We start from the raw sequence: 27,977 nt of genomic DNA on the forward strand, positions 1-27,977 counted from the left end.
TATTCATTCATGAAAAAGGTTTTATTTAATCCTGCTTGTAATCTAGAACGATTAATACCTCTGATACACATTGTACTATGAAAAAATACACACAAAAATGAACATGAATGTATAGAAATGATTATAAGACTATTTTTTATTCCTAGACCTTTAACATACATGGAGAAGTAAGTTAATTAAAAAAGACTAAAGACTGAGACCACTTTTGCGCCACAGACTGTCAAACTCAAATGACTCCCTTTTTTTTACATTCGACACTTCACTTTTCCAGGAGTTTGGATTGTAAAAACACTCATTAGAACCATTCAGTCAAACGCATTTCTCTACTCGTCTCTCTTTCTGTTTTTCTTTTCTGGATCTGACTTTCTTCACTGGCCTGGAGATTGTTTAATCAGTTCAGACTGTGGTCTCTTGCTAGCTACGTCACTCCCCCCCCCAGACAAAAGGCGCCATAAAATACTATATTGTGTTCCCATGACAGTTACAGATGGGCCGAGAAAGCAGTGGAACAAAGGTTTTCAGAGATGAGATGTTGCAGGCTGGTTTCGAAATTGTGTCACAATAAGGCAATTAAAGGAGGGGGAGGGGCCTTCCCGTTTAACTGGAAGCTTGTTTAGATGTAGGTGAAGAAACAGAGTAAAGCAGATTTATATCCTCTTGTTTTTCCAGTGAAGCGCTCACAGGGAGGCAACACCAAGGCTCGCTACTCTATATCTCTTTTATATGTCATTTATAAGTTGCACAAGAAGTGGCAATAAAATGTCCTTCTTCCCACGTTATTTCTGTTATTATTTTTACCACATCTTTTAGGACAAGTCAAGTCAGCCTGTGTAATAAAATACCCCAGGAAGGATGTGTTATATATCATGAAAACCACTGTCTATATTGTAATGAAAGGATGCAGAAGAGTGTGTGAGGGAGTCTGCATATGTTTAACTATCCGAGAAACCAGCTCTCTGCTGCCAGGAATGTTGACCTGTGACACTTCTCTCTGGTTTTGTTGGTGCCTTTCAGTACAACGTGAGATGGATTGTTCTTGGTTTTTTGGCTTTCCACTTATCGTCTATCAATTTATTGTCCACTTCTCTGGTGCGTTTAGATATTATGCCTCAAAGACACGTATGTTTGTCCCATCAGGGTGAAGTATCACCCTCCTGCTCCACCCCATTGTATACATTTGGACATTTCTGGATCCAAAAGGACCAAAATAGCAAGCGTGAATGCCAAATTGAAGGCTTTTAAAAGGCTTTATGGTGGCATTATGGCGTCTATGTCCACATTTTATACAGGCTATGTTGAGGACATATTTATTCTAGTCTTATCGGCATGTTATAGGAAACCAGACTAAGAGTATACAGTTAGCTCGCAGCTCGAGTGAAGCTGTACCGAGGCTCTGAGGTTTTTGAAACTGAACATTCACAATGCCAAAATATTTACTGTTCTAATGTTAACATTCTGGTTTTTAGCAAGTATGCAAGTTAAGCATGTGAGATCAGCATGTTATAATGCCAACATTTGCGGATATAATTGTAGCAGATCTCTTGTCAAGGATTCTTAAAGTAACTACAAAACTTTCCTACAATGTTTTTCTGAAATCTCTAAATTATTCAAGTATCTCACCCTGGATAAAAATGTAATTCTCTTTCACACATGTTTACTGGCAGTGTCCATTGACTTTAAATGAAGTTACATGAATTGTTGCTGAACTGCATCGTTGGTCCAATGTGTCGTGGTGGCAGCGCTGCTTCCATCTGAAGTTGAAAGGAAAGCTTTTTACGCCTCGATGCAAGCGTCGTCCAGTCAAACTGCCGTGCTAGACAGTGATATCAAAGACGAAGGTATCAGAGCTTGTGGGTTGCCTCAGTAGCGAACAGGAAGAAAGTCGATCGCTTGTTTGTAAGACCAAGGCATGTCAGCAACACCCACTATCAAGTGTTGCCACACTTTCCTAAAAATGAACTACAGGAAAATACAGGGATAACTTAGAATAATGTATTTGGAAAAAGTTAATACATCTCAAGATAAATCAGATTAGATAGATTAGATTAGGTAGTGGTTTTAATTCTGTTTTGATTGTTGTACAGCAACCTTGAGTGCCATGAAAGGCGCCTTAGAAATATAATGAATTATTATTATTAATTATTAGATTATATTCAGTTAATCTCAGTTAATCTCAGTTAATTTTTAAGATGGTTGTCCAACACCCAACAGGCTTCAGGTCTGATGCTTATTGATTACAGTGTAACTGAAGTGAAGCAACACACAAACTTGAGTGTTTCTTCTCTCACACATCATAAGTTTCTCAAGGAAAGTTTTCTGGCTCGGTGTTAAATGGATTATTAAAAGTCCCTTTCAGACTGAAAAATGTATCCCATTGTTAGTGGCTGTGTGGGAACGGTGCCAAAACGAGTATTGGTGCCACACAGATGGTGCCAGCACAAATCTCATTTCCTCTTTGAAGCTGACTTCAGTGTAGTTTTTGACCTTGATGCGTGGCCTTGTGTGTACATGTGTATTTCAGGCCTTTGATCATTCAATTAGGCTAAGTCCCAAATGCATATCAGCTGAATGAATGTCAGGACTAAGCTCAACACACTTTTAATTAATAACAGCTCCCATAACAATACTCCTCCACAGCTCTCTGTTTGTCAACTTAGCTGAATTTAATGCACTTTGTTGCCTATGCAATTGAGAAAATATTGGCAAAGCATCACAATGCTGTCATGCTCTTCACTCCAAATTATTATTTGTGCATGTTCATTATTTTTAAATTGATTTACCGGACGTGTCCGCCAAGAAACCTCTAATAGCCAAGGTACAACACGGCCGCTTTTACCAGGAGATGCTGACACAGTTGATGCCACATTTTGCATGCGATTTGAATCATTTATACGACGCTGCGGATGGGTGTATACCTTGTAAATGTCAACTGATTTATCATGTTGGCCTCTGCTTGTGTGGTCCTGATGCTCCAACCATTCACAGGCCCCCCCCATCACACACAAACAAACACAAAGGTCCATGTTATTGTCTGAGCAGAGTAAGAAGACATATTCTCCCGAGTGCAAAGACTAAAATGTCCAAACAAATATCATCCCTTTTGTGATCATCTGTGACTTTTTGTGGGAATGTGATGATTGTAGATGTTTGATCAGGGTTCAGCTGCCTGAGAAATCTTAGTCAGTGGTTGTGATTACAGATAAACAGATTCTAGCATAGATTGATTCACTAAATCTCAGTTCAAACACAGATTCCCAGACTTCTCACAGATTTTAGGAAATAATGTTGCTGCTGTTGTCTCTTATAGATTTGGCTTTATAGAGTAGAGTATAAAGAGTAGTAGAGTATAAAATACATGAAGCATATTGTGTACGACGCAAAAATATGATCAGCAGTTCATGGAAAAACCTAATAAAGTTAGAAAGACAGAGGGAAAAATAACATATATCACGTAGGTGAAATAAGAACAAATAATAACATTAATAAAACAGAAAAGTATATTAAGAATTTTAAATGTTTCTTTAAAAAAAATGAAACAGAGATAAAGTTTGATTTTAAAGACGTTAACTCTTTCAACAGATTTGGCTGACGTCTCAGTGATTGTGTCTGCTTTTGTTGTAGCAGAGGTGGTGAGGATTTCCTTATACGATACAAACCGGAGTTGGTAAACTACGCCCTTAGTCATCGGGACGTCTGCTACACCAATCACACCACTGTGCCCACTGGCGATACTAAAAATGGAAGCAGGTTATTAACAATCGTGAATCTGCCCACATATTTTACAGAGATGTTACAACGTCCCAAAATGCAGAGAACATACTTGACTTTTTTTCTCCTCTAATCCCCACAGGCCAAGATCTCGCTGTTCAGTCCAGCCCAGCGCTGAACAAGAGATCGAAGCAGTCAGAGACAAGCTGAATATCACTGGGATACATGAAGTGGCCGGTCGCCTTCGGTATGTTACGTAGAGATGTGGTGACAGTTCCTCTTCATATTAAACCATGAGAACGATTTCAAAAGATATAGAGCAGCCATCAGATTTCTTTAAAAATAAAATTCCTAATCCAGATCCTTAAAGGGAAAGTTCGTTTTTTTACAACCTGGACCTTATTTCTGGCCTTTTTTATGGTCGTATACTCACCCAGGCAAGTTTGGTGTCATTTGGAGTCCTTCGGAAGATATCAGGGGGTTTTTTGCGAGCCGCTTCTCCATATAACGGTAGTGAACGGGGCACAGCGGGACACAGACGATGCAGCGTCTAAATAACACATGATTGCCGCGAAACTCTTCATTTCTTTTATGAATCACTAGATCTGCTTCCATGACCTGTTGTCTACATCCGGGGCTGTGTGTGTAACAGAGTGCGCGCACAGAGATGACGTCATGCAGGTCAGAGGTCTTGTTTACAAACTGATTTATTTGTTACACACACAGCCCCGGATGTAGACAACAGGTCCTGGAAGCAGATCTAGTGATTCATAAAAGAAATGAACGAGTTTCGCGGCAATCATGTGTTATTTCGTCTGTGTCCCGCTGTGCCCCGTTCACTACCGTTATATGCATAAGCGGCTCGCACAAAACTCCTAATATCTTCCGAAGGACTCCAAATGACACCAAACTTGCCTGGGTGAGTATACGACCATAAAAAATGCCAGAAATAAGGTCCAGGTTGTAAAAAACCGAACTTTCCCTTTAAGGGCCACTATCCTCTCAGGTTTAGGTGTTTCCCTGCTTCAACACACCTCATACAAATGAATGGATCATGAACAGACTTGTGTCGCCCTGGATGACAAACTGATGGTGATACATTCACTTGAATAATTTTGGAGCTGGGAAAAGAATCTCCAAACTCGCCGGGCAGTGGTCGTCCGGGACCAGGGTTGAGTAAGTTCAGAGTGAAATGTCTCTGTAAGAAGTTCAAAATTGGATATCATAAACGTAACTGAAACTTGTGTTCGAGGTTAGTTGTCAGCTGGATATTTGAATAAGCGATAGTTTCCTGTTCCTGCCAGCTATAAAGGTCAGCGTTTCCTTCACTACTTGTTTTTGCTGACATCAAGTGGCAAGAATTAAGTTACTGTCAACTGTATTGTTTAAAAACCTGAACCAGATGGTTGTGTTTTAAAACTTAGAATTAAGATTTGAAAAAAAAATCATGACCCATAATCTTCTTGAGCAAGATCCTTTGTTTCTTTATGCAGTGAATAATTTATCATCTGAATTAATTATAAACAGTGACTGCCAAAAGAAAAAACACGTGCTTTACTGATGACGTTGGCCATTAGTTCATTATATAAACAACTTTCATATTTGTTCTCATGACTTAAAATCACTTTTTGTAATTCTGGTGTTTTCAAGACGCGTGGTCTTTAAAATATACACCTAACTGATATCTGCTCTTGCTCTGGCTATTGGTTAAAAACATTTTTCTTTACTGATTTTGGTTTTTCCTTTTTTAAACATTTTATAGAAGGTCATAGAAGTCAAACCTGCATAACATCAAGATGCACAAGTCAGCACATCACATTGATACAATCATATGAATTAATTATAAACTACCTTATTAAGTGTCTATAAGTGTGATCGTAAGTTTGTGTAAGGACTCTCCTTTCCCACAATTTTCTTTCTTAATTTCCCCTCAACTTTTGTCTTTGGCCTCTGTCCTGCCTCCTTCATGCTCCACTCCTCCTTTCCTCTTTCCGTCCCTCGCTTTGAGGCCCACAGGGCAACGCAGCCATTGGAGCTACCTAGGAAAAGCACCTCCATCTCTCTCTCTCTCTGTCTCTCTCCTGCTCTCTCTTCCTCTCAGTCTCTCATTCTCTCTCTCATTTCCTGACTAGACTAGAACAAAAAGGCTCATTGTCAGAAAATGGATCCCAGACTGGACCGAGCCAGCAGAGGAATCCTCTTTCATATGAAGAAAATGAATAATGTCTGCTCATGTTACACAACAAGAGAAGGAGAAAGAGTTCAGGGAGAGTGAGAGAGGGGGGGGCAGGACACGGTTGCCTGAGTATTTCTTGAAAACTTGAGTGAATAAACTCTGAGTAGTACACCTGCTCTTTTTTGTTGTCATTGGAGCAGCTGTATGATTGTTATCTTGTCTCTTTGTTGCTCTCTACCTACCTACTGTATCTAGGTCTCGCATCCTGGGGGAATGTGAAGCATTGACCACAATGATAAATTCTTTTAAGGTAAGAGCTGAAACAAGCCAACAACTAACTGACTGTTCATATTCCTGCTGTGCAGGAGTGATGCAGAACTTAAGCTTTTTTTTTTATACATTTGTGTAAAACAAAATCCCAAACTGGCTGAACACAAGCAGAAATGAACAAGTTTCATTCATCAGTAAAACTCATATAATATGACCTTGTAAGCATCCTCGACTGATGAGCTCCTACTATTGTGTATATAAATGACTAAAGTGAAGGTGACCTGTCCAGGTTGTACCCTGCTCTCATCCACTGACAGCTGAAATGAGCTACAGTCTTAAACAATCCTGAGCTGGATGAAGTGGGTTAAAGTCAACGAGGGGCCACACATTCATTAAAGATGTGGGCTCAGTTTACCAGCCGATTCCATCATTTATTTCTTCTTTTTTTTTTTCAAAAATTCACCATCAGATGAGGGTTTTCTTTATTTTATGTAGTTGTATAATAACTGTTTTTAAATGTTTACTGATAATTTGTGGACATTGGACTTTTCTGTCACATGTTTCTTCACATGTATTCAACTTTTTTCAGGGCTTTTTCTTCATTTCACATCGGTGAAAAGTTTATGAGATACTTAGCGAGCCTGGCTGAAAAATGTCTCAACCATCGGTGTGTTTGCTCTGAACACAGCTGTAGTCCTTTAACTTATCAAACATATTGCTGGTGAATCAATATTTAGGGCAGCAAGTGAATGAGGCCACATCGGATTTCTTTCAAAAGCATTAGTTCAAAGTGGGGTCGTGCCATTAAAACTATAGCATTACTGACCCGTCACTGCCGGTAAAGTTAGTTCTCCAGTCTGAACTTTGAGAAATCAATTTAAAGTGTATGATAAAGCATCAACTTTGTTTTCAAACATCTCAAGAATCTTTACCAAATTTAAGAAGAAAGTAAAAATGTGTGCATTATTATTTAAAAAGGAAGGCATTGAGATGGTCCATGGGCCACATCTGGTGATGGATGGATGGATGGATGGATGGATGGATGGATGGATGGATGGATGGATGGATGGATGGATGGATGGATGGATGGATGGATGGATGGATGGATGGATGGATGGATGGATGGATGGATGGATGGATGGATGGATGGATGGATGGATTGCGATTTGTGCCGTTATGGTTTTATAGATAATGCAACTACAAACATTAGTTGAACATTAGTGCACCTTTTTCTTAAACAAAATATATAATTTGTTTGTCCTCCAAAGTTTGAATCCCTCATCCAGTTGAACTGTTAGTGCTGAAATGGTGCCAGGCTGTCCATTTACGGTACACAATCGGACACACATGCAAACTTTTTTACACCCCAGGAAAAGTGCAGGCTTCAGCCTAAATTCTTTTCAACTTTTTTCTTCCATCTGCCTGGCCAAGAGCTGTTGCAGTGCTGGGAAATATCAATCTCCTTCCACTCACTGAAAATGTACAGACATAATTAGGCACACACGTACGGCCGCACACACACACAGAGGATGACACAATGCTAAACACTTGTGCCTTCATGTCTACAATCTGGCTACACTGTCTCACATGAGAGAAGCAGAGCAAGTTTAGCGAGATGGAGGAATTTTCTGCAGACCAGATGTGAAATTATCTGTCTTTGTCTGTGCACATGTCTTTATAGAGGCGTCGCGTTATCAACCAGTTTTCTGGTTACAATAAAATGAAAAATGTCAGTACTCCAATTCAATTGTTTATTAGGAACCAGTAAAAAACATAATATGTATCCTCAGAGTGTATAAATGCCATCCTTTTAATGGTTAGTGCCTTAATTGGCAAAACCTTTTAAAGTCCAATATATATGCAGTTTCATTTTGCAGCAGATGTTAGTATTGTTTTGTGCGTAGGTGTGAAAGTGAATGTATCCTCCAGGTACTATCCATTATTTTATATGCAGGCAGTTGTAAAAAAAAGCCTTAATTTTTTTTGTAATTAAAGAAAGAAAAGAAAACATTGACTTGGTAATGGCAACGAGAGCCTTTAGAAATCACAAACAAAGCAGTCTAAAATATGTCTGAAAACAAACATTTCTCACTGAAGGGGGGAGGTAGAAAGGGAGGAGGGGATGTTATTTACGTTTCCAGAGGCAAAGCCGAGCCGTTCCAGCAGTTCAAAATCAAGGGTGCGAGTAATTGTTCTCTATGAGAAAAAAAAAATCTGAGAGGTTTCTTACGGCAAGCTTCTGTGTTTATATAGCAATGTTATTGATTTCTGTAAGGAAATGATCTCTCCAAGCAGCTGATGTGTTGAGGCGTGGCGTAAAATGACACTTTTAGTCCCTGTAGTGTGAACGATGTTGGAACTGTGTTTAGCGAGATAAAACCGCCTCATTATCTGCAATAATTCATCTGCTCTCAGAAAAAGAATGGCAATATAATCTGTCCCGAGGCCCCTCTGTGCAGTTTTTACTTTGTACAATTAAATACGTTTTATGAAGTTTTATTATTTATGAGTATAATTGTTTACATCAGGACTTCAGTTCACGGTTTTACTTTACTACATCTCCTGTACGTCATATAATGATATATATACCATCATACACCTTCATAAATGAGCTAGTGAGCCTTTAATGCCTGCATATAAAATAACACAGTTTTATTTGAAGTGCTGTTTATGTAATGAAATTAAAAACACAATTTCTAAATACCGTAATCATTTTTCTTATCATTATGAATACATTAGGTACGTTTATGTATATATTTATGGAGTTGTTTATACTTTTTATAATTTTTTTGGTTTGTATATAACTTTTTTTTCCTTTTTTTGATTATGGTGTGCTTTAGAGGTCTCACAAATTCATGTATCAAATGTGGTACAAAACGTTGTGGCACGTGACAAAAAAAATAATAATTTAATGGTGACAATACAGCATATATTCAGTTAGGAGTTATCTCCTTCAAAAAAATGAAAGGAAAGGGCAATTTAGATTCTGATGGACGAGAAAAGATTAGAATTTACTTCAGTCTAGTTAATCTATGTAGTCATTTCACAACAGTCATGATAATTTGATACAAACACATTGCAATTCAATCCCATTACATTCCTGTTATATCCAATTTGTTATAATGCATTAATAATCCTCTTCATTCCACTGATGTCCTGAATGATGAGGACCTGTATTTGCCTGTTTTCTGTTTCCAGTTGAGACAGTGCAGAGCCTTCTGCCCTTATAAAAAAGTATAGAGTATAATGTCATGAACCTATTTTTATCTCTGTATTTATTAATTAAAGAAGAAAACTAACACATGAAATGTTGAAAATGATAAATGAAGTTACATTTTAAAAGGTATCAGGATTCTAGATGTTCTGCCTGCTGGCTCTAGCTCCGCCACCTTCTCATTTCATCACCTGAGGACCCTGTTCATTTAGCGTTATTATTTGAATTAAGGTTATATTGTTTTTGATACAGCTATTAAATCGAGCCCTTTCAGGCGCTTAGATAATTTGATCTGATTGCTTTTTACCTTCTTTCTTTTTTGCGCCACATGTCGCAGCCATCATTGAATTGGTCTAAAGCAGAAGCATAATGAGCCATTTTCTTTTAGCAGGACGGTGCTTGTAAAGCAGATTGGGTTTCCTCCAAAAAACAACTGTTTAACAGCGATAGTTAGAGTATCTCACACATACACACCACAGAATCGCTGTGTGTTTAATATGAGGTCAGTCAAGTGAGAAAATTGTTGTTATCCCAATATGCCGAAGCCGTGGAAAGTATGTCATATCCTGCAGCTTTATGCATTAATCTACTTGATCTGTTAATAGGTGAAGCGTTTCTGAACTGTCCCCAGATTAGGAGCCATGATATTATTGCATACTTAGTTGGTCAGGCTGCAAGTAAAAGCAATGAAGCTTTTGCATTTCAGCTTCTTTGTTCTGTATTTTCTAGTCTGTATCCAACCCACCAGCGCTTTCACTGCTACCGAGCTTCACAGGCTGTTATTATGCTCATATTGCATCATGCAAACAAACACAGGTTGCAACTTATACAGCAGATAAAGCAATGTTTACCTCTATGTGGTAATACATTGTCATTATTTATTATAAAATCTTTAACTTTGTCATCCCATGTAAGACGTGGTCATAATATGACCCATTTACAGTAAGTCCCTAATGGTACTTAAGAAAAGACTGAAACTATCCAGCTCTGGCCAAGCTGAAGCAGATTGTCTTTCCAGATTAATGTTATTTCTTTATCAGGCTTTGCTGGCTCAGCAGAATCATTGCTAAAATGATTTTCAACGGTAAAAAAAATAAATTTGGCTGCCGCGTTGGTTTGGGTCCAAAGTATTAACGATAGAGAGACAATGTTCTGTCCTGTGCAGTGGTGAGTTTGGGTTCAAGTGCACGAGAATATTCCCCAAAATATACTGTCTTTTCAGACATATCAGCAAGTCTGAGCCATGCATTCGGAGCCCGCACGGGCCACAAAGCCTATTTTCAGAGTGTGTGTGTGCTCTGCAGACTTGTTTTAGATTCCAGTCTCTTCCCTGTCAAAAAACACCACAAGTACAGCGTCTGCAGCTCTGAAAGGCAGCACTGGGAGGTTTGGGTTTGAATCCCTCTGGGACAGCAGGCCGAGATACTGCATGGGATTTTACTTTGAGGCTCCAGGGTTGTAGATATATTTGTGCGTGTGTGTGTGTGTGTGTGTGTGTGTGTGTGTGTGTGTGTGTGTGTGTGTGTGTGTGTGTGTGTGTGTGTGTGTGTGTGTGTGTGCGTGTGCGTGTGCGTGTGCGTGTGCGTGTGCGTGTGCGTGTGTGTGTGTGTGTGTGTGTGTGTGTGTGTGTGTGTAGTCTGTGGTCACTCTAAAGACTCTTTAGGATTTTGGCTGCTGTAACATGAAGGATGGGGGAGGATTCAGCCACTCACTTGGAGCAAACACACGCTCAAGGACACACTTGGAAATGGGACGTTGGTCTTGGTGTGTGTGGGCACACAAACACACGCAGCGCTATGGTTTTCATTTGCTATGGATATAGACGTTAGGGGCCAGCATTGTGATGAAACACTGCTGCTCAATCATTTAGCGGCCTCTCACCAACACACCCACTCTCACGCACATTCTTCTCCCGTTTCTGCCAGTGTTATTTTTAGCCTTTTTCCTTGTTCCTTTGCAATTTCCAATGGCTTGTTGTGAGTGTGTTTAACACATTTGCCTCATGTTTTTCCAGCGTGCCCTACTTTTGAGCCCCAGTTTTTAATCAAACACTGCTGACATGTGCAGTAAACACCACATTAAGACAAACTCACTTGTTTCCTATTATTATTCCTTCAGGTAAATCGAAAAAAGAACGTTCAGAGCCAGGGTGAATCTGATAAATATGAACCATCCCTTTCAGGTGAGATAAATGTTTGCCATTGTACTGCCATCTGGTGGCACAAATTAGTATTTAAAATGTTCTACTTTTATCCCAATGCAAAAGTTTTGCACTTTAATATTTAATCTTAAGCTTAGTATAACACTACAGCATTGATATATTTGCTTAACCTACAGCAGCTGGTTGAACTTACTCTTAAGTATAATTGTAAAAGAAAATAGGTTTAAGATAGATTATTAGCGCTACATGAGAAGTGTTGCGTTTCCATTACAGTTTAGCGAAAAAGAAAGTAAAATCCCTGAATTTGCGATAAAGGTAGTGCTGCAGGGGGTTGGTATTTCCATTGAATGGTGTTTTATAGAATAAGCTTAACTTTTGTAACTTTTCCTTCAAGACCTCTCTTCAAAGCAACAAAAAAATAAAATCTGAACATTGAAGAAGATGCATAAAAACATCTTTAGTCTTTAGTTTAGACGGATTGTCTAAACTTCAGCCATTGCTGAAATCACTGTTGAAAAGATGGTCAGATGATGAATGCAGGAGATGATCATTCAAATGATTGAGTAGATAATAGTAATGATTAAGTAGTGCTACAGAACATATTAAATTGTATTAATGAGGCCAAAAACAGCTGGAAACTAGATTTTGATGACTTTAGATTGACCATCCAGCACTGCCAGAGACATGTAAAATGTTCAAAAAGCGATTTCATTACACTTTTGCAATAAAGTGGATTTTAAAATCGCCTGAAAAAGCACCTCCTGTGAAGTGTAAAAAGGTTCTTGCAATGTTTGGGAATTTTTTCAAATTATAACCACTTCCATTACAGGTTGTCTTTTTTTCGATATTTGGGTTTTCTAGGGGTAATGGAAACGCAACCTATGACTGGTTATTTGCTAATTAGCTCTATTGTTTATAAGTCGGTAACATGATTAGCTTTAAAATACCATAGAAGCTTTGTCTTTCCTAAACAAAAACAAAAATAACATCACCCCCTGAGATATTGTATTTATATTGCATTAGAAATTAGACATAAATGTCCTTAAAAAAACATTAGTGAATTTAGAGATGATCTCCTCAGTGGTTTATGACGATATCAAACTGAAGATGATGATATAATGGTTGGGACTCCAGATGTCATTGCATTAAAAAGAAAGATAGATTTTCATTTAAATACTGGGCTTAAACAATTTTCATAAAAAAAATTATTCCCTTTTAAGCTTCACACTGTTATAAACTTTCTTTCCCTCCTTACATCTGTTTTCTGAACATTTTGTTACTGAAATCTGTTATATTTAAAATATGTGCAGAGCTGAGAGAACTTAGAGAAGCTGTACAAATGGACTTGGAGCTCTTCCCACGTCCATCAGCAACACCGTCCCGTCTGCCTGTGAAGGGACTAAAAAACATGAGGTGAGCGTGTGTAATTATGGATTGCTTTTCTGTAAATATTTGCTTTACAGTTGTTGTTTATGTGTTTTTTTCTTTCAGTTTTTATCAGTGTATTACAACAGGGTAGTTGATTTTCACAGTATTGTAATGTGTTTTTTAATGTATTTCCCTCTCTTATTGCTTTCTCCAGATTGTCATCAGAACAAAGCACAGACAGTCTTCTGGGACTACGTGGAGCTCCTCCTCTGTGCCATCTTATACCTAGGCCACCAAGTGGACCTCCTCCAACCCACGCCTCTCCATCCAGGACTCACTCTTTACACAGGCTCACACCAATCTCTAATAAGTCACACAAACATCCCACCTGCAACAGCAAGGATACTTCAGGGCTTGCAAGCAGCCCCCTCTCTGCTAAACAGAAAACTGTTAAAAGCAAACCACTCTCCCAACATACAGTACTCCTGCAGGAGGGCCACCTTGATGTCAGCCAAAAACAAATACCTGCGATCCAGTCACTATGAGAGTGGTATGACGGGGGAAACTGAGAACTAATTGTTCAACACAAAGCAGCTTCTTGTTTCTTACTGATTTTAAGATGTCACACAAGTCACTAACATATCTGGATGCAGAGATGGTTGAATAAACGACAGGCAAGGAGAGTTTGAGTGCTGGTACTTTTATTATTTGTCGTTTTTGAATTAATTCAGGTCGAATTAGCCTTTCAAATATTTAAATGAAAAGTGTATTGTCGAGATAGGTAACATCTCATGCAGCCATATTATTTAAGTAAAATGTTGATGAGTTGTGAAACAAATGGGTTTCCCTTTGCTTTTTTTGTAGGTTTGTAGGTTTTTTGTAGGTTCGCCTTTGTAGGTTTCGCCTTTTAGCTCTTTAATTTTTACCCCCTGTTTTTTTATCTATTTTATTTTATTTATTTATTTTATTTATTTATTTATTTATTTATTTATTTATTTATTTATTTATTTATTTATTTATTTTTTACTTATTTTTTACTTTTTTTATTTATGGTTATTTTTTGTTACTTTACTACTTCGATTTGTCTGTGTGGAGAGTGTGTTCCATGTTTTGGGTGGTGTTTAAAAGAGGGTGCATATTTCTGTAATATTGTTTAATTCTTGACTGTCTGACCCTTTGAAAATGAATACTTTATAAAAAAAAAAATTAGGATTTTCATAATTTATGGTTGCCACATGGCGGCAGAAGCTATCCATGATACTGTTCAGTAATAAGTCTCATTCATAGACATAAGAGTACATATTCTTATTCACTGCTTTGATGAAGTCTTCTTTTGTGACCTCTTGTGACCTTTGAATAGCCTCCTCGGTGCTCCTGTCCTTTCCTCCTCAAGCTGTCTCTTTACAGATGTGTCCAGTTGTCTTCCTCTTTCTCCTCCAGTACAATCAGACCTTCAGGGCTGAAATGAGGTGCAGAGAGACTACGTGGACCTTGGCCAGGATCTGTAGTGGCAGCAAAAGGCTGGTGGTGCAGAGACTGTTGCAGAGGCAGCGCCAGCACATGGACGGTCTGTGACCGTTGATGGGGCAAAATCTTTATCTTCAAAAACACCCCTATTAAGGAAACGTTTCAACCCCTAAAATAATAGGCCTATGCCTACATACCGCACCAAAATCAAGACACACTTTTAAACTGAAAGTTGTTAGTATTCTAGCATTAACTGGCACAAGCTTTTCCACTGTATATGAAAAGTCATATCTCTTTTAATTGCATATTGTGTGTTTTCTATGTCTCTATCCATGAGTTCTGGAAAGTATTGAGTGGGAACGATTTCTTTTTCTTTTTTACCTTTTACTTTTGACACCGAATAATTAAAAAGGTGAGAAAGAATGAACAATTCAAAGACATTTTGCAATTATTGATATGTAAAGTCAAGAGGACAATCCTTTTTGAGGGTTAAATTTTGTGTTGACACCTTATTGCCACAAATAGGTCCCTGTGTTCAGTGCTTTCCACCACTGATGAACTACTTTATCCAGATAACAGTGGGTTTGTTGATGCAAGTTTGTGATGGTGTCTTCATCTCCAACCCTGCAATGTTAAGGAAACCGCAGTAGGTCCTGAAAGATGCTTCTTTGCTTATTGAAGTGGGCTTTAACTTCTGGATGGCTGAGACGAGTCCCTGCCTTGTGATCAGTTCTTCGATACGACCCCCAAAAATGTGGGACAAGGTGTTAGTTGGGTTGGATTGATGTGAACATATTAAACAGACAGACCATCCCAATCATAGGCACTCCAAGAACGTGGAAATGATTTAAAATGATTTGCGTGTGGGTTGTGGCTTATTCTGTTAGGTTTCATTTTCCAGGGTTTCATTTTCACATAAAGAAGGTAACAGTGGAGCGCTCTATATGTCAAGGTAGGATTGTGCCTGTTTTTTTCTTTTTTACACAACTATGCAATATTACCTTGCTTTACATAGTGTTGATTTTAAGACAAAGATTCCAAATCTCAAAGTACTCTACTGCATTACCTAACATTAGCCCTATTCTGAAATGAGGATCCTGTCACGTCCTGTAAAGCCACTGTCACAAAGCGGCTCAAAGGTCATGGCAAACAAACAGGGAGTTAGCAGGAGATAAGGAAATAAGAAAATAATATTTATTTTAACAAAAACAAACAAAACGGTATGAGGTGTGGCAATCAGTTAGATCAGTGGTGAAGGTATTTATGGATGTGTGAGCAACGGAAGTAAGCATGTTGTCGAGCGTAAAGGAAAGGAACGCAGAGAGAAAAAGTCAGACTCCATTGTGGGATGGGTGTAGTTAAATAGACGGGAACACAGGGCCCAGGTGTTCTCAATCACTCATTAAGACTGAAATAAGAGAGACCAGATAACATTATCAGACCGTCACGCCATCTAGGAAGATTAGACCCCAAAACGGACAGAGGTAGGCCTATAAATAAATGAACAGAGTTTATTATTACAGAAGGGCCAAGACTTGTCTAAGGGGGTTTTCTTTGGAGGTTTTAGCAGAACTGAGGAGGAGCTCCTCATCAGAAACAGCACGTAGATGAACCTGTACTACTCAAGGTCCGGAGCGGGGAAGCTCAGAGGGATTATCGATACGTTACAAAATGCCTAAGTCAATTTTTACTTTAATGCACCACGGCAGTGAAATTAGTTGTGAGTTGGATATTCGACAGACATTCGCTTTCATTTCCTCATGGTCCAGAGCGACTCCGAGCAGGTCGCACAAGCGCACTCGGACTTGACAGTAAACACCGATTCGGTGTTTACTGTCAAGTCCGAGTGCGCTTGTACACAGAAGAGGGCTGAAGCGTGTCCTCACTTCCTATTTTCAAAATAAAATGTGGGATATAAGCATAATTACTGTGTTTAAAGCTTAAAGCCGTTGAGAGGCTAATGAGCTAATATTTACAGGTTTTAAACATATTTTAAATATAAAAACAAGAGGTGTATCTCATCTCACACTGATTTTGAGTCACATGACCTGGAACCAAAAATGCTAATATTTACATATAAAAAATGTGTTTTGTAGGCTACATACATGCAGAAATGAATGTCTGTCGAATATCCAATCTAAAACGAACTCCACTTCGGTGCCTGAATTAGTGTTTTGGACCTATTTTCAGACAACCTAAGCTCTGAACTTCTGGCTTCTGCCATCTGTCTGAAAGGGTTAAAAATGTATTTTCTGTAGATGGTAGTATTTCTGTTATTCAGGAGAAATATTGAAGGGGAAAGTTGAGGGAAAATAACTAAAATGTCATGGTGTTTTGTTCAGATGGTTTCAATATTTAACCTGCTTGAGCGGCACAGACTGCAGTCCTTCTACAACCAGTTTCTTCAGTTGGGTGTGAAGGATGAGATGGATTTCTTGGATGGAGTGACGGATGAGGATCTGAACAACATGGGTAAGAGTAAGGAATATGGATGAATGTAAAAAAGACTATTGAAAGTATAGTTAGATTCAAGGTTTTGACACTCACACACACACATATATATATATATATATATATATATATATATATATATATATATATATATATATATATATATATATATGTGTATATGTGGAAGGGAAGGTAACAGTCAGTCTAGCATTGGCATCAAGGTATGGGGCGGAGTCTATAAAAGGGGCGGAAAGCTCACCTGGGTCTCTCTTCCTGCACTGAGACACACCTGAGGGAGAGCAGCTGAAGCCAAGAAACCAGATTCCAGTCACCTGTATGTCTCTGATTGGGGGAAGGGACGGTGTTCCAGTCTAGCAAGTTTTCAAACAAGGACATTACTGGAGGAGCCAACCACTGTTTTTCCCAGACTTAATATATTTTAGAGCTTTTAACTAGTCAATGAACGGGGCCATCTTTTTGTTTATTTATTTTTCATGTTGGGCTTTTGGCTGCGTAAAAGAGGGACTGAGTGGTCGAGTAGCCATTTTGCAGATGCACTTTATTGTGTGGTTTGAGTCACCTTAGCTTGCTGTGAGTGGGTTCACTTGAGTGTGGCATACAGTTTGATTTGAGCTGACTTGGATTGTGTTTAGTGGTGTTTGCCTACGTATTTTGGGACAGTTCTTCTTATGTGTAACTCGGCACCAGTTCCCTGATGATGCAGCCTTAATCCCATATATTTATTGCAAATAAAATCTATATTTTTTGGTATAGCAGTCTCTGGCTCCAGTTTATTCTGGGTCTTGTGTATTAACACCTGGTCACAATTGGCGTTGTTGGCAGGGTGCATGCTGAGACTGCTTACTAGCTGTGTTTCTTTTTTTTTCTTTGTTTTTGGCCCTGGGTTGTATAGTGATAGCCATAGTTAAGCAAAGTGGGAAAAACAGTGGTGGCAGCTACCATCAAGACCAACAGAGGATCAACTTTAAACGACTTCAGGACCATTCAAAGCCTCTATAGTGAACATTTTTCTACAGTATGGAGGACCTTCAAACCATACTGGATCAGGTGCAGCAACTTCAGGGTGAAAATGACCAATTGAGGTCACAGTTGGCAAACCAAGGTACTGCTTCATCTCAAGTAAGGCCAACTAATGAGCCTGATGCCTCCACCTCAGCGAGGGGCAGCATACCTACCCCTGCTGTTGCTCCAGTACAAACTCAATTTGTGTATGTTCCAAGAGAGCGAAAGTGTCCGAGATTTTCTGGTAAATTGTCAGTTGATTTGATGACTGTTGAAAAATGGATTGAAGAGGCTCGCAGGTGCCTGGCAGTTAGACAAATGTCCCAAGCTGAACAGATTCTTTTTCTCTATGATCATTTAGATGGGAGTGCTAAAGCAGAACTTGATTTTCATAGTCCAACAGACAGAGACAATTCAGAAAAGATATTTTCCATACTGACTGAAAATTATGGTTGCTCTCAATCTTATGTTGCTGTACAGCTTCAGTTTTTCCAGCGCAGTCAGAGGGAAGGGGAATCTTTGAGAGATTATTCCCATATTTTAAAGTCACTTATGGATGTTGTAATTTGTAAAACACCTGGCGGTATTCCGAACTCTGACCAGATTTTGCGTGACCAGTTCATAGAACATGTACATGATGATATGCTGCGGAGGGAACTTAAACAGAACATCAGTAAAAACCCTACTATGTCATTTACCATGCTCCGTGGTATTGCCATCAGGTGGGCGGAAGAGGGAAAAAATGGGAATAGGCAAAGGGCTCGTGCTTTTTCTTGCAATACATACACCAATTCAGGAGACGGGGATGTAGCTGAGTCTAATGCTGTGACTGTGCCACCTCATAATGATCTAGCTGAGCTTAAAGAGTGTCTTAGGAAACAGCAGGTACAGCTAGATGCCATTATGAAACACTTAGGCATTTTAAATACAACCCCACACACACACATTTCACAAAAAGAGGGGAGAGACTCAAAACCTTATCGTTTTCAAGCAGATGGTAGACCTATCTGTCTGCGATGTAATAAGGCAGGACATATAGCACGGTTCTGTAGGGCCCAGATGCAGTCTGCCGTAGGTCCCATCAAAAGTCCAGGACACCAAGCAACAGTACAAATGAACGATGCTGTAGCCGCCTCAGTTTGGCCGCAGGAAAACTAGCGCCCTCTGGTGTGGGGGGCCAGACACCAGGAGGGGGGCACTCAGGCTCAAGTAACCAGGAAGAACATTCACCTGAACTGATAGGAGAATGTCCAATAGTGGAAGTTAATATGGGAGGTTTCACAGTTCCCTGCTTACTGGACACCGGGTCTATGGTCTCCACTATTACAGAAGATTTCTTTATAGAGCATTTTCAGTCACAAGGTGAAGATAAATTGCGACAGTGCAACTGGCTGCAGCTGAAAGCTGCAAATGGACTGGGAATCCCTTACATAGGTTACTTGGAACTTGATGTCAATCTTCTGAGTAAGACCCTGCCCCGGATGGGGGTATTGCTCGTGAAGAGCCCAGAAGACCCTTGTCTTAGGGAGCAAAAGTTGTCTGTGCCTGGCTTGCTTGGCATGAACATCATTCGACGTTGCTACCATGAGCTGTTTGTTCAGCTTGGTCCGGACCTTTTTGAGTTCCCCCCACTGAAATCTGCCAAGCCAGGCTGGAAAGAGGCCTTGTTAGAATGCCATTCCATTGAGTCACTGAGTGAACAGGGGTACTTGGGAAAGGCTAGGGTCAAAGGTCGACCCGTACGCATTCCAGCAGGCTCTATGACGTTTATTGCTATTGTTTGCCCAAGTTCTGCTACCACCACTCTTCCCTCAGTTTTACTGGAACCACTTGAAGATGGAAGCTGCCTGCCTCCAGGTGTACTGATCCCTAGAGCTCTGTTGATCGTAAACAAAGGTATTGTGGAGATACCCGTTGTCAATGTTGGTTTACAGGATGCATGGCTCAAACCAAACACCCCACTGGGTGCATTGCATGTCGTTCAAACAAAGTCTCCCTTGTGTTCAGTTACATTGGAAGATGAGGATGGAAGCCAGGTGGCTGTGGTGAAATCCATTACTGCTGACAGGAGTGCAACTTGTGATCTTTCTAGTGCCTCATGGCCTATTCTTTCATTAGAGCAAGAGCAGCAAGGGAAGGCGCTATTGGAGAAATATACAGGAGTGTTCAGCCAAGGAGAGGGAGATCTGGGTTGCACCACATTGGTGGAGCATGAGGTCCCTGTAATGGATGACATCCCTGTCCGCGCTATAGGCGGCTACCCCCCTCTCAGTATGAGCAAGTCAAGGCTCACATTCAGGAGCTGTTGTGCAGTGGCATAATTCGGCCAAGCTGCAGTCCTTATGCTTCCCCCATAGTCGTTGTTCAAAAGAAGGATGGGAGCATAAGGCTGTGTGTGGATTATAGGCTCCTTAATGCAAAGACAAGGAAAGATGCATATCCACTGCCACGGATAGAGGAGTCCCTGGATGCCCTGGGTGGGGCAAAATGGTTTTCCACACTTGACTTGGCCAGTGGATATAACCAGGTGCCCATTGCCGAAAAGGACAAGGCCAAGACAGCATTTTGTACCCCATTCGGACTGTTTGAGTTTAATCGAATGCCTTTTGGTCTGTGCAATGCGCCCAGTACTTTCCAGCGATTAATGGAGCGCATTTTTGGTGATCAGTCTCTCCAATCACTTTTGTTATATCTTGATGACATTGTTGTTTTCTCATCAACCTTTGAAGATCATCTACAGCGCTTGGAATTGGTCCTGGCTCGCTTGCGAGAACACAACCTGAAGTTGAAATTCAAAAAATGTCAGTTTTTTCAACATGAGGTTAAATACCTGGGGCATATAGTATCAGCAACTGGGGTGGCCACCGACCCAGACAAAGTCAGCGTGGTGTCACAATGGAAACGACCCACTACTGCAAAAGAGCTTCAGTCATTCCTTGGTTTTGCATCTTATTACCGCCGCTTTGTGGAGGGGTTTTCGAAGCTGGCAGCACCTTTACACCGTTTGGTGGCAGATGTAATTGGAAGGAAACATAAGCCATTATGTTTCCTTCCAACAATAGAGCTTGGAAAGTGCTCTATTGTAGAGAAGTGGAATGAAGAATGCGAGCAGGGGTTCCAGTCCTTGAAGGAACGATTAGTCAGGGCCCCAGTCCTTGGCTATGCTGACTTTGCTAAACCTTTTGTGCTTGAAATTGACGCAAGTCATGCAGGACTTGGTGCAGTATTGTCTCAGGAGCAAGAAGGTCGACGGAGACCTATTGCCTTTGCCAGCAGGGGCCTTAGACGCTCAGAACGTAATATGTCCAACTACAGCTCAAGGAAGCTGGAGCTTTTGGCCCTCAAATGGGCAGTAACAGACAAGTTTAGAGAATACTTGCTGGGGAATAAGCTCATTGTCTTCACTGACAATAATCCTCTAAGCTACTTGAAAACAGCCAAACTTGGGGCTGTGGAACAGCGCTGGATTTCAGAGCTGGCTGCATTTGACTTTGAAGTCAAATATCGTCCAGGCACTGCAAATAGGAATGCAGATACACTATCTCGGCAGCCCACAAATGACTCCATTTCTTCAGTAACCCCTGGCATCCAAGTACCTAGTATGATCCGAGAACAACAGCATGGACCACGGATTCCACCTCAGGACCTTGCCACCACCTGTCTTGTCACCACAATTCAAGCTCTCCCAATGCGGGAAAAAGCAGACTTACAAGCACTCCAGGAAGCCGATCAAGTGATTGGTGCATTCAAGTTTTACTGGCAGCGTGCAGCACGTCCATCAAAACGAGAATTAATGACAGGGCCCAAGGATGTCTGCAAACTTGTCCAACAATGGGACAAGATTTGTATGAGAGATGGTCTTTTGTACCGCTGTATCAGACCACCAAAAGCAGGTGGAGAAGTTTACCAGCTTCTCCTCCCTGAATGTCTTAGGGGCGAGGTGCTCAAATATCTCCACGATGACCATGGTCACCAAGGGGTCGAACGGACCACACACCTTGTAAGGGAGAGGTGCTTTTGGCCAAATATGTGGCAAGATATCGAGAAATACTGCCACAACTGTAATCGCTGCCTAGTAGCTAAAGCCAAACAGCCCAAAATTAGAACTTTTCCTGGTAATATAATGGCGTCACAACCTCTAGAGATCCTGGCCATTGACTTCACTGTCCTGGAAAAAGCAAGCGATGGGCGAGAGAATGTCCTCATTATCACGGATGTATTCTCCAAATTTACCCAAGCATATCCAACCTCGGACCAGAAAGCTAGCACCACAGCTCGAATTCTTACAGAAAAGTGGTTTTATATGTATGGCGTCCCTAAACGCATTCACAGTGATCAAGGCAGGAATTTTGAAGGAGACCTGCTAAAACAGTTGTGCAAAATATATGGCATTGGAAAGAGTCGCACCACACCATACCACCCTGAGGGTAACGGCCAGTGTGAGAGATTTAACCGCACCTTGCATGACCTACTCCGTACCCTTCCACCTGAAAAGAAAAGGAAATGGCCACAGTACTTGCCTCAGATCCTTTTTGCATATAATACAACAGAGCATGCATCCACTGGCTACTCCCCACATGAGTTGATGTTTGGGCAAAAAGCCAAGCTACCTGTTGATTTTTTGCTGGGCACCACAGATAACAATCCAGCCCCAGGCTCCACTAATGATTGGGTAGTTGAGCATCAGAAAAGGTTGAAGACTGCATATCACCATACTGAAGGTCAACTAAAATTGTCGGCTGAACGTAGGAATAGGCAAGTGACCCCAAATGTAACAGAGGTACTAGCATCAGGAACCCTTGTCTTCCGAAGGAACCATCCACTTGGACGTAATAAAATCCAGGATGTCTGGGACCATACAAGTTATGAGATCATGCACTGTCTGGATGACAAAGGAAGGGTTTATAAAATTCGACCAAGGAACGGAGCTGGGCCAGAGAAAACTATTCATCGGACAGAGCTTAAAGTTCTTCCTTCTGCTGCCAGTGTTGACACTCCTGACCCTCCTTCACCGGAACTGCGCAGTTTGCCTCAAGAAGAGGAAAATGACTTTGATATGCCAGAAGATGAAAGCGACATTGGCAGTGTTATAATGATGAATGTGCAGCCTTTAGATTCGGAAAACCCCCAATTGCCAGTTACATCTCATAATGTGCTGCCAGAAGATCCATCAGCTATGACACCACCAGGACCTCAGTTAAATTGCCTGGTAGACCCATCACATAAAGAGCCTTCTGCCACCTCTCCTGCTCTTGTGAGACGTTCCCATAGGACTACAGCAGGCCACCATGCCAATCCCTTTAATCTGCCACAATCAGCATGGAGGCCAGTTGAAAATAATACAACTAATAGTGAAAACAATAGTTCTCAGGCATCCAGCCAATCGCTGTATGCGGTGTTCAGACCATGGGTTTAAAACAAACAGGAAGCAACCTTGTTTTTTGTCACCGGGACGGTGACCTCTCAAAGTGGGGGTAGATGTGGAAGGGAAGGTAACAGTCAGTCTAGCATTGGCATCAAGGTATGGGGCGGAGTCTATAAAAGGGGCGGAAAGCTCACCTGGGTCTCTCTTCCTGCACTGAGACACACCTGAGGGAGAGCAGCTGAAGCCAAGAAACCAGATTCCAGTCACCTGTATGTCTCTGATTGGGGGAAGGGACGGTGTTCCAGTCTAGCAAGTTTTCAAACAAGGACATTACTGGAGGAGCCAACCACTGTTTTTCCCAGACTTAATATATTTTAGAGCTTTTAACTAGTCAATGAACGGGGCCATCTTTTTGTTTATTTATTTTTCATGTTGGGCTTTTGGCTGCGTAAAAGAGGGACTGAGTGGTCGAGTAGCCATTTTGCAGATGCACTTTATTGTGTGGTTTGAGTCACCTTAGCTTGCTGTGAGTGGGTTCACTTGAGTGTGGCATACAGTTTGATTTGAGCTGACTTGGATTGTGTGTAGTGGTGTTTGCCTACGTATTTTGGGACAGTTCTTCTTATGTGTAACTCGGCACCAGTTCCCTGATGCAGCCTTAATCCCATATATTTATTGCAAATAAAATCTATATTTTTTGGTATAGCAGTCTCTGGCTCCAGTTTATTCTGGGTCTTGTGTATTAACACCTGGTCACATATATATATATATATATATATATATATATATATATATATATATACCACCATCCTCCTCTCCCCCTATATATATTCATTCTCTTAAGAGTATTCTTAAACTAGCTGCTGATTGTCGTGTTCTTCCACAGAAATTTTGTTGTAGGGCCTACTTATGCACAATGACAATAAAGTCTTGTATCTTAGTTTGGATCTAGATATAACTACGGATGAACATCACATGATATTTTATTATTATTAATATTATTAAAAGTCAAGGCAAAATATAGAAACAGCTGTTGAACGGATGGCATCACATCTCTGGATTACTGTCTAGAAATGAGTGGAGGATTGAGGCAACAACTGCAAGGTGCCCAGGTGCTGTGGTTGCAAGAAAAAAAAAATCCCAGCTCATTACTTCTCCACAGCGGGGTTCGATTGTGGGTCATTTTCTGTCGAAATACTGTTTGGTTTTGTCTCTGGCTAAACAACTGCACTTTGGTGTCTTCCACAGGAAATCGGTCCACAAGTTTGTTCTGTTTGCTCAGGTTCAGTTTTGTGAATCTCAGTTATGCCTAAAACCAAGGTTACAAAACAGAAGAGCCTGGCACAAGACTACCTTTTTGTACTTTTAATTTGATGTCCATATTGCCTTGTTTTCTCCATCTTAAACTGAAACGTTTAACTGCTGATGGTGTCATTTGTAACGTAATGAGACTGGAGTTCAAGAAAATACTCCCAATCTATGCCTTCATTTTTACAGGTTTAAGTCAGGTGGAAAAGACTCGTTTTTCCACCATGAAAAACTTCATTCAAAAACTCAGAGCTCCACAGCGACAAGTTCAAGCTGTGGCACCAGTACAAAAATCACTGGAGTCATTCTCTATCCAGTACACATACCCTAAGTGTCCCACACCAAAGCATATTAAAGGTGAGAGGAAAGCATTTGTCTCTGTTTGAGTCTCTGACTTGTTTATAGTAAGCATCCTAAGACTGGTGATAGTGATTATTATTATTATTACAAAAAAAACATTATATATATATAAATAAATGTTCCTGCCTGTTCATATCTACATTTTAAACCTAAGCTGCATAAATGTTTGAAATGTCAATGTTACAGATATGGACCCAGCACAAAACACAGTTGAAGATCTGATGTTACGAATCTGTCATTTTGAAAATGTTGGCATCAACAAAGGAGTCTGTCTCTACACAGCTGATGGGATGCCCCTGACAGACGACCCCTTCTTCAACACATGTGAGTAGAAAGTGTCTTTATGAATTGATGCATACATTTGGAAAAATAAAGTAAAAGCCAGATTCTTATTTACTGAACTAGTTATGAAAATATTCAATCCAAGCACAGGCGAAATCAAGATTTTGTGTTTATGGTTGATCTGAACAAATCCAGATGAGAGGATAGTTGGATTTCTAGACTACTGCGGGAGAATAGGTTTGCATAATGAAAATATTAAATGAGACCAAGAGAAATCAGATTTTCTTAACATTAAACACTCCCATCACTAGATACAACAACGTAAACATCAATTTGAGTTAGCCTGAATCTCAAGGTAAATATGTCTGATTCTCTTGCAACATAAGTTAGTCTGTAATTGTGATGAAATTTCTACACCCTGCAGCAGATTTGCTGATGTAGCAAATAGTTATTGATATGAAACAGGGCAGAACATTCTCTTGTCTCCCTCATTCCCTTTCCTAAATGGAAACTTTCTGATTTTTGGGGGGATTTTTTTTTTAATTCATGGGGCACATTATTAACGTGACATAGCTAGTTTTTAATTGTTATGTCTTTTTATTAAGGGTCTTTGAAGGACAGACACATTGAAAATGGTGCCATGATCTATGCCATATTTACACCGAAGGAAAATCTAAGAGCTTCTCCTATAATGCCACAACCAAGGTTTGATCAGACTTCAGGAACAGATGTCATTCGATGTCACATCATGCTAAAGGTACATTTATGCTATGGTGCTCATTATCAATTAATTATGCTTTTTTAAACTTTTGATAAAGTTCAGAAGAGAGCGTGTAGACTACATGGAAAACACGACAAATAAACAGGATAGGCTCATGTAAAATAATCAGAAGCTTAAAAGTCCAGACTATGCTGAGCGCAGCATGTTAGCTGGCAATCAATCATATATTTATTGTTTTATATAATTTACATGACATTTTACTAAAAAAAAAAACCCCTGTAGTGTGGTCATGAATATAAAATATAGCCATTGTTGACCCAAATGGGTTTTTAAAGGCAGGTGTATGTTTCTTTTGCTGGAGATGGACTCGCTGAGCGAAGTGTCTGGTGGAGCCCTGTGGAGTCAAAGTTAGCCAAGCATTTGTTCATCAAGGGTCCTGGTAGTGGTCAGTTGGACCTCCGCTCACCCTTGTTACAGCTCCGGCAACATATAGATGGATTAGATCAGAAAAATAATAAAATAAAATAAGCTAGCAATGCTAGTGTACACAAAAGCAAAGTGTTAAACACACCCAGCCACATGCTTGTACTACACAATGCATTATTTCTCCTGAGCAAAATTTTTTGTCAACATAGTCTTATCCACTTGCGCTGCAGAAATGCTCTCTAGTTGTGAAAGTTTACCTCTCATTGTTAATATTTTATACTCGTATTCTGTTTTATCTGCTTTTTCTGGGCGCAAGTGCATAGGTTCTTGAGAAAAAAAATTACACAGCATGTTATCTTTTCTATTTACAGAGTAATGAATAAAGTGCACAGTTATACTCATGTATATAGTAGTAGGCTACCATTGTAAAGTAAATGGTACCAATTAATTGAACATTTTCAACATTACAACAACAATGTAAACAATTATTTATATAATTATTAATTCATTATTTACATACAATTTAGTGCTTTTAATTTTATTTTACATTTTATTTTATCCTTTAAGGGAGACTATGAGCTGATGCTGGACTTAGAAACTGATACAATGGTGACTCTAAGACAAAAGCTGTCCAATGCAAGTGGAGTCCCTGCACATGTTCTTCACCACAAGTATGTCAACTTGTTGATTTGTTCCCTGTGACTTTCAATGAACGATTTTTTTTTCTTAATGTTCTACTTTACAATCATGCAGTGCTTTTTGGTGTGGTGTATCTGTTTACAGAGGTGAATACTCCAGTGGTGACACACTGATAAAGAGTGGTATCTCTGAAGAGTCGACAGTTTTCTTTTCCATATCCTCTTTTCCTGAGGAGATGCCGCAGGATGAGACGTTCTTCATTAATGATGTTGTACCTTCAGTGCCACAAACCAAGCAAGGAATCAGTGTGCTCTTGTCTTCATTGTGGGCCATTGTAAGCAATGTTTAATTGTCCTCATAATGACCCTTCTTACCAAACCTAGTTCATGGTTGATTCTCATTCTTCTTCTTTCAGCTTTTCGCTTTGGTGGTTGCCAGCTACAGCAGAACAATTACTTTAATCTTATGCTGTCCCCTGCATCTACGTTTATCACATTAGCCAACTTCATATCATCTTTGAGTGCATCCAGAAATTGCTTCTATGTTCTTTCCTTTTTCTTCTGCAGCTCCATCTCCAGCATCTTTCTATCAGTGTATTTACTACCCGTCGTCTTTAGGTGTCCAAACAGTCTCAATTTAGATTCTTTTAGTTTATCTCCAAGAAGTCTTGGGTATTCTTCTGATATGCTTGTTTTTAATTTGATTAATCCTTCTCACTCTCAAAGAAAATGGTAACATCTTCGACTCCACCACCATCAGCTCTGCTTCCTGTCTTATGGGCCAGGCCTCCATCTTGGAGTCATATAAAAGTGCTGGTTTCACCACTGACTTGTAAACCTTTGTTTACGCTTGCTGCTTCTTCTAACTCAGATAATTGAAAATAATTCTTCTCCTGTCCTCTCCAGGTTTTCTTCCGCCTGATTCCAACTCTCACTCTAGATAACAATGACATCTTCATGTAGTCCATGGAAACTGCTGTCTGTTCTAATCTATCAACCTATTTATCACCATGATAAACGTAAAGGGGCTCAGGGCTGA

General features: G+C 40.0%; 1 protein-coding gene across 1 annotated transcript; it reads left to right on the forward strand.

Annotated features, from left to right (window-relative positions):
• The first annotated feature begins 6,129 nt into the window (after positions 1-6,129).
• On the forward strand, positions 6,130-27,002 carry LOC133452223 (uncharacterized). Its single transcript, XM_061731443.1, has 11 exons — positions 6,130-6,194; positions 11,487-11,550; positions 12,840-12,942; positions 13,112-13,403; positions 14,338-14,464; positions 16,105-16,175; positions 16,707-16,836; positions 24,701-24,868; positions 25,058-25,195; positions 25,759-25,910; positions 26,868-27,002. Exons 1-11 carry the CDS (start codon positions 6,177-6,179, stop codon positions 27,000-27,002), a joined length of 1,398 nt encoding a protein of 465 aa, XP_061587427.1. The 5' UTR covers positions 6,130-6,176.
• Positions 27,003-27,977: the final 975 nt, after the last annotated feature.

The sequence above is a fragment of the Cololabis saira genome, chromosome 10 (genome assembly GCF_033807715.1).
Source record: "Cololabis saira isolate AMF1-May2022 chromosome 10, fColSai1.1, whole genome shotgun sequence".
Lineage (NCBI taxonomy): Eukaryota > Metazoa > Chordata > Actinopteri > Beloniformes > Belonidae > Cololabis > Cololabis saira.

Bases quoted from the DNA above. Each gene is read 5' to 3' on its own strand.
- LOC133452223 (XM_061731443.1), top strand. The intron at 11,551-12,839 runs GTGAGATAAATG...AAATATGTGCAG, and splicing joins ATATGAACCATCCCTTTCAG to AGCTGAGAGAACTTAGAGAA. The intron at 12,943-13,111 runs GTGAGCGTGTGT...TGCTTTCTCCAG, and splicing joins AAGGGACTAAAAAACATGAG to ATTGTCATCAGAACAAAGCA.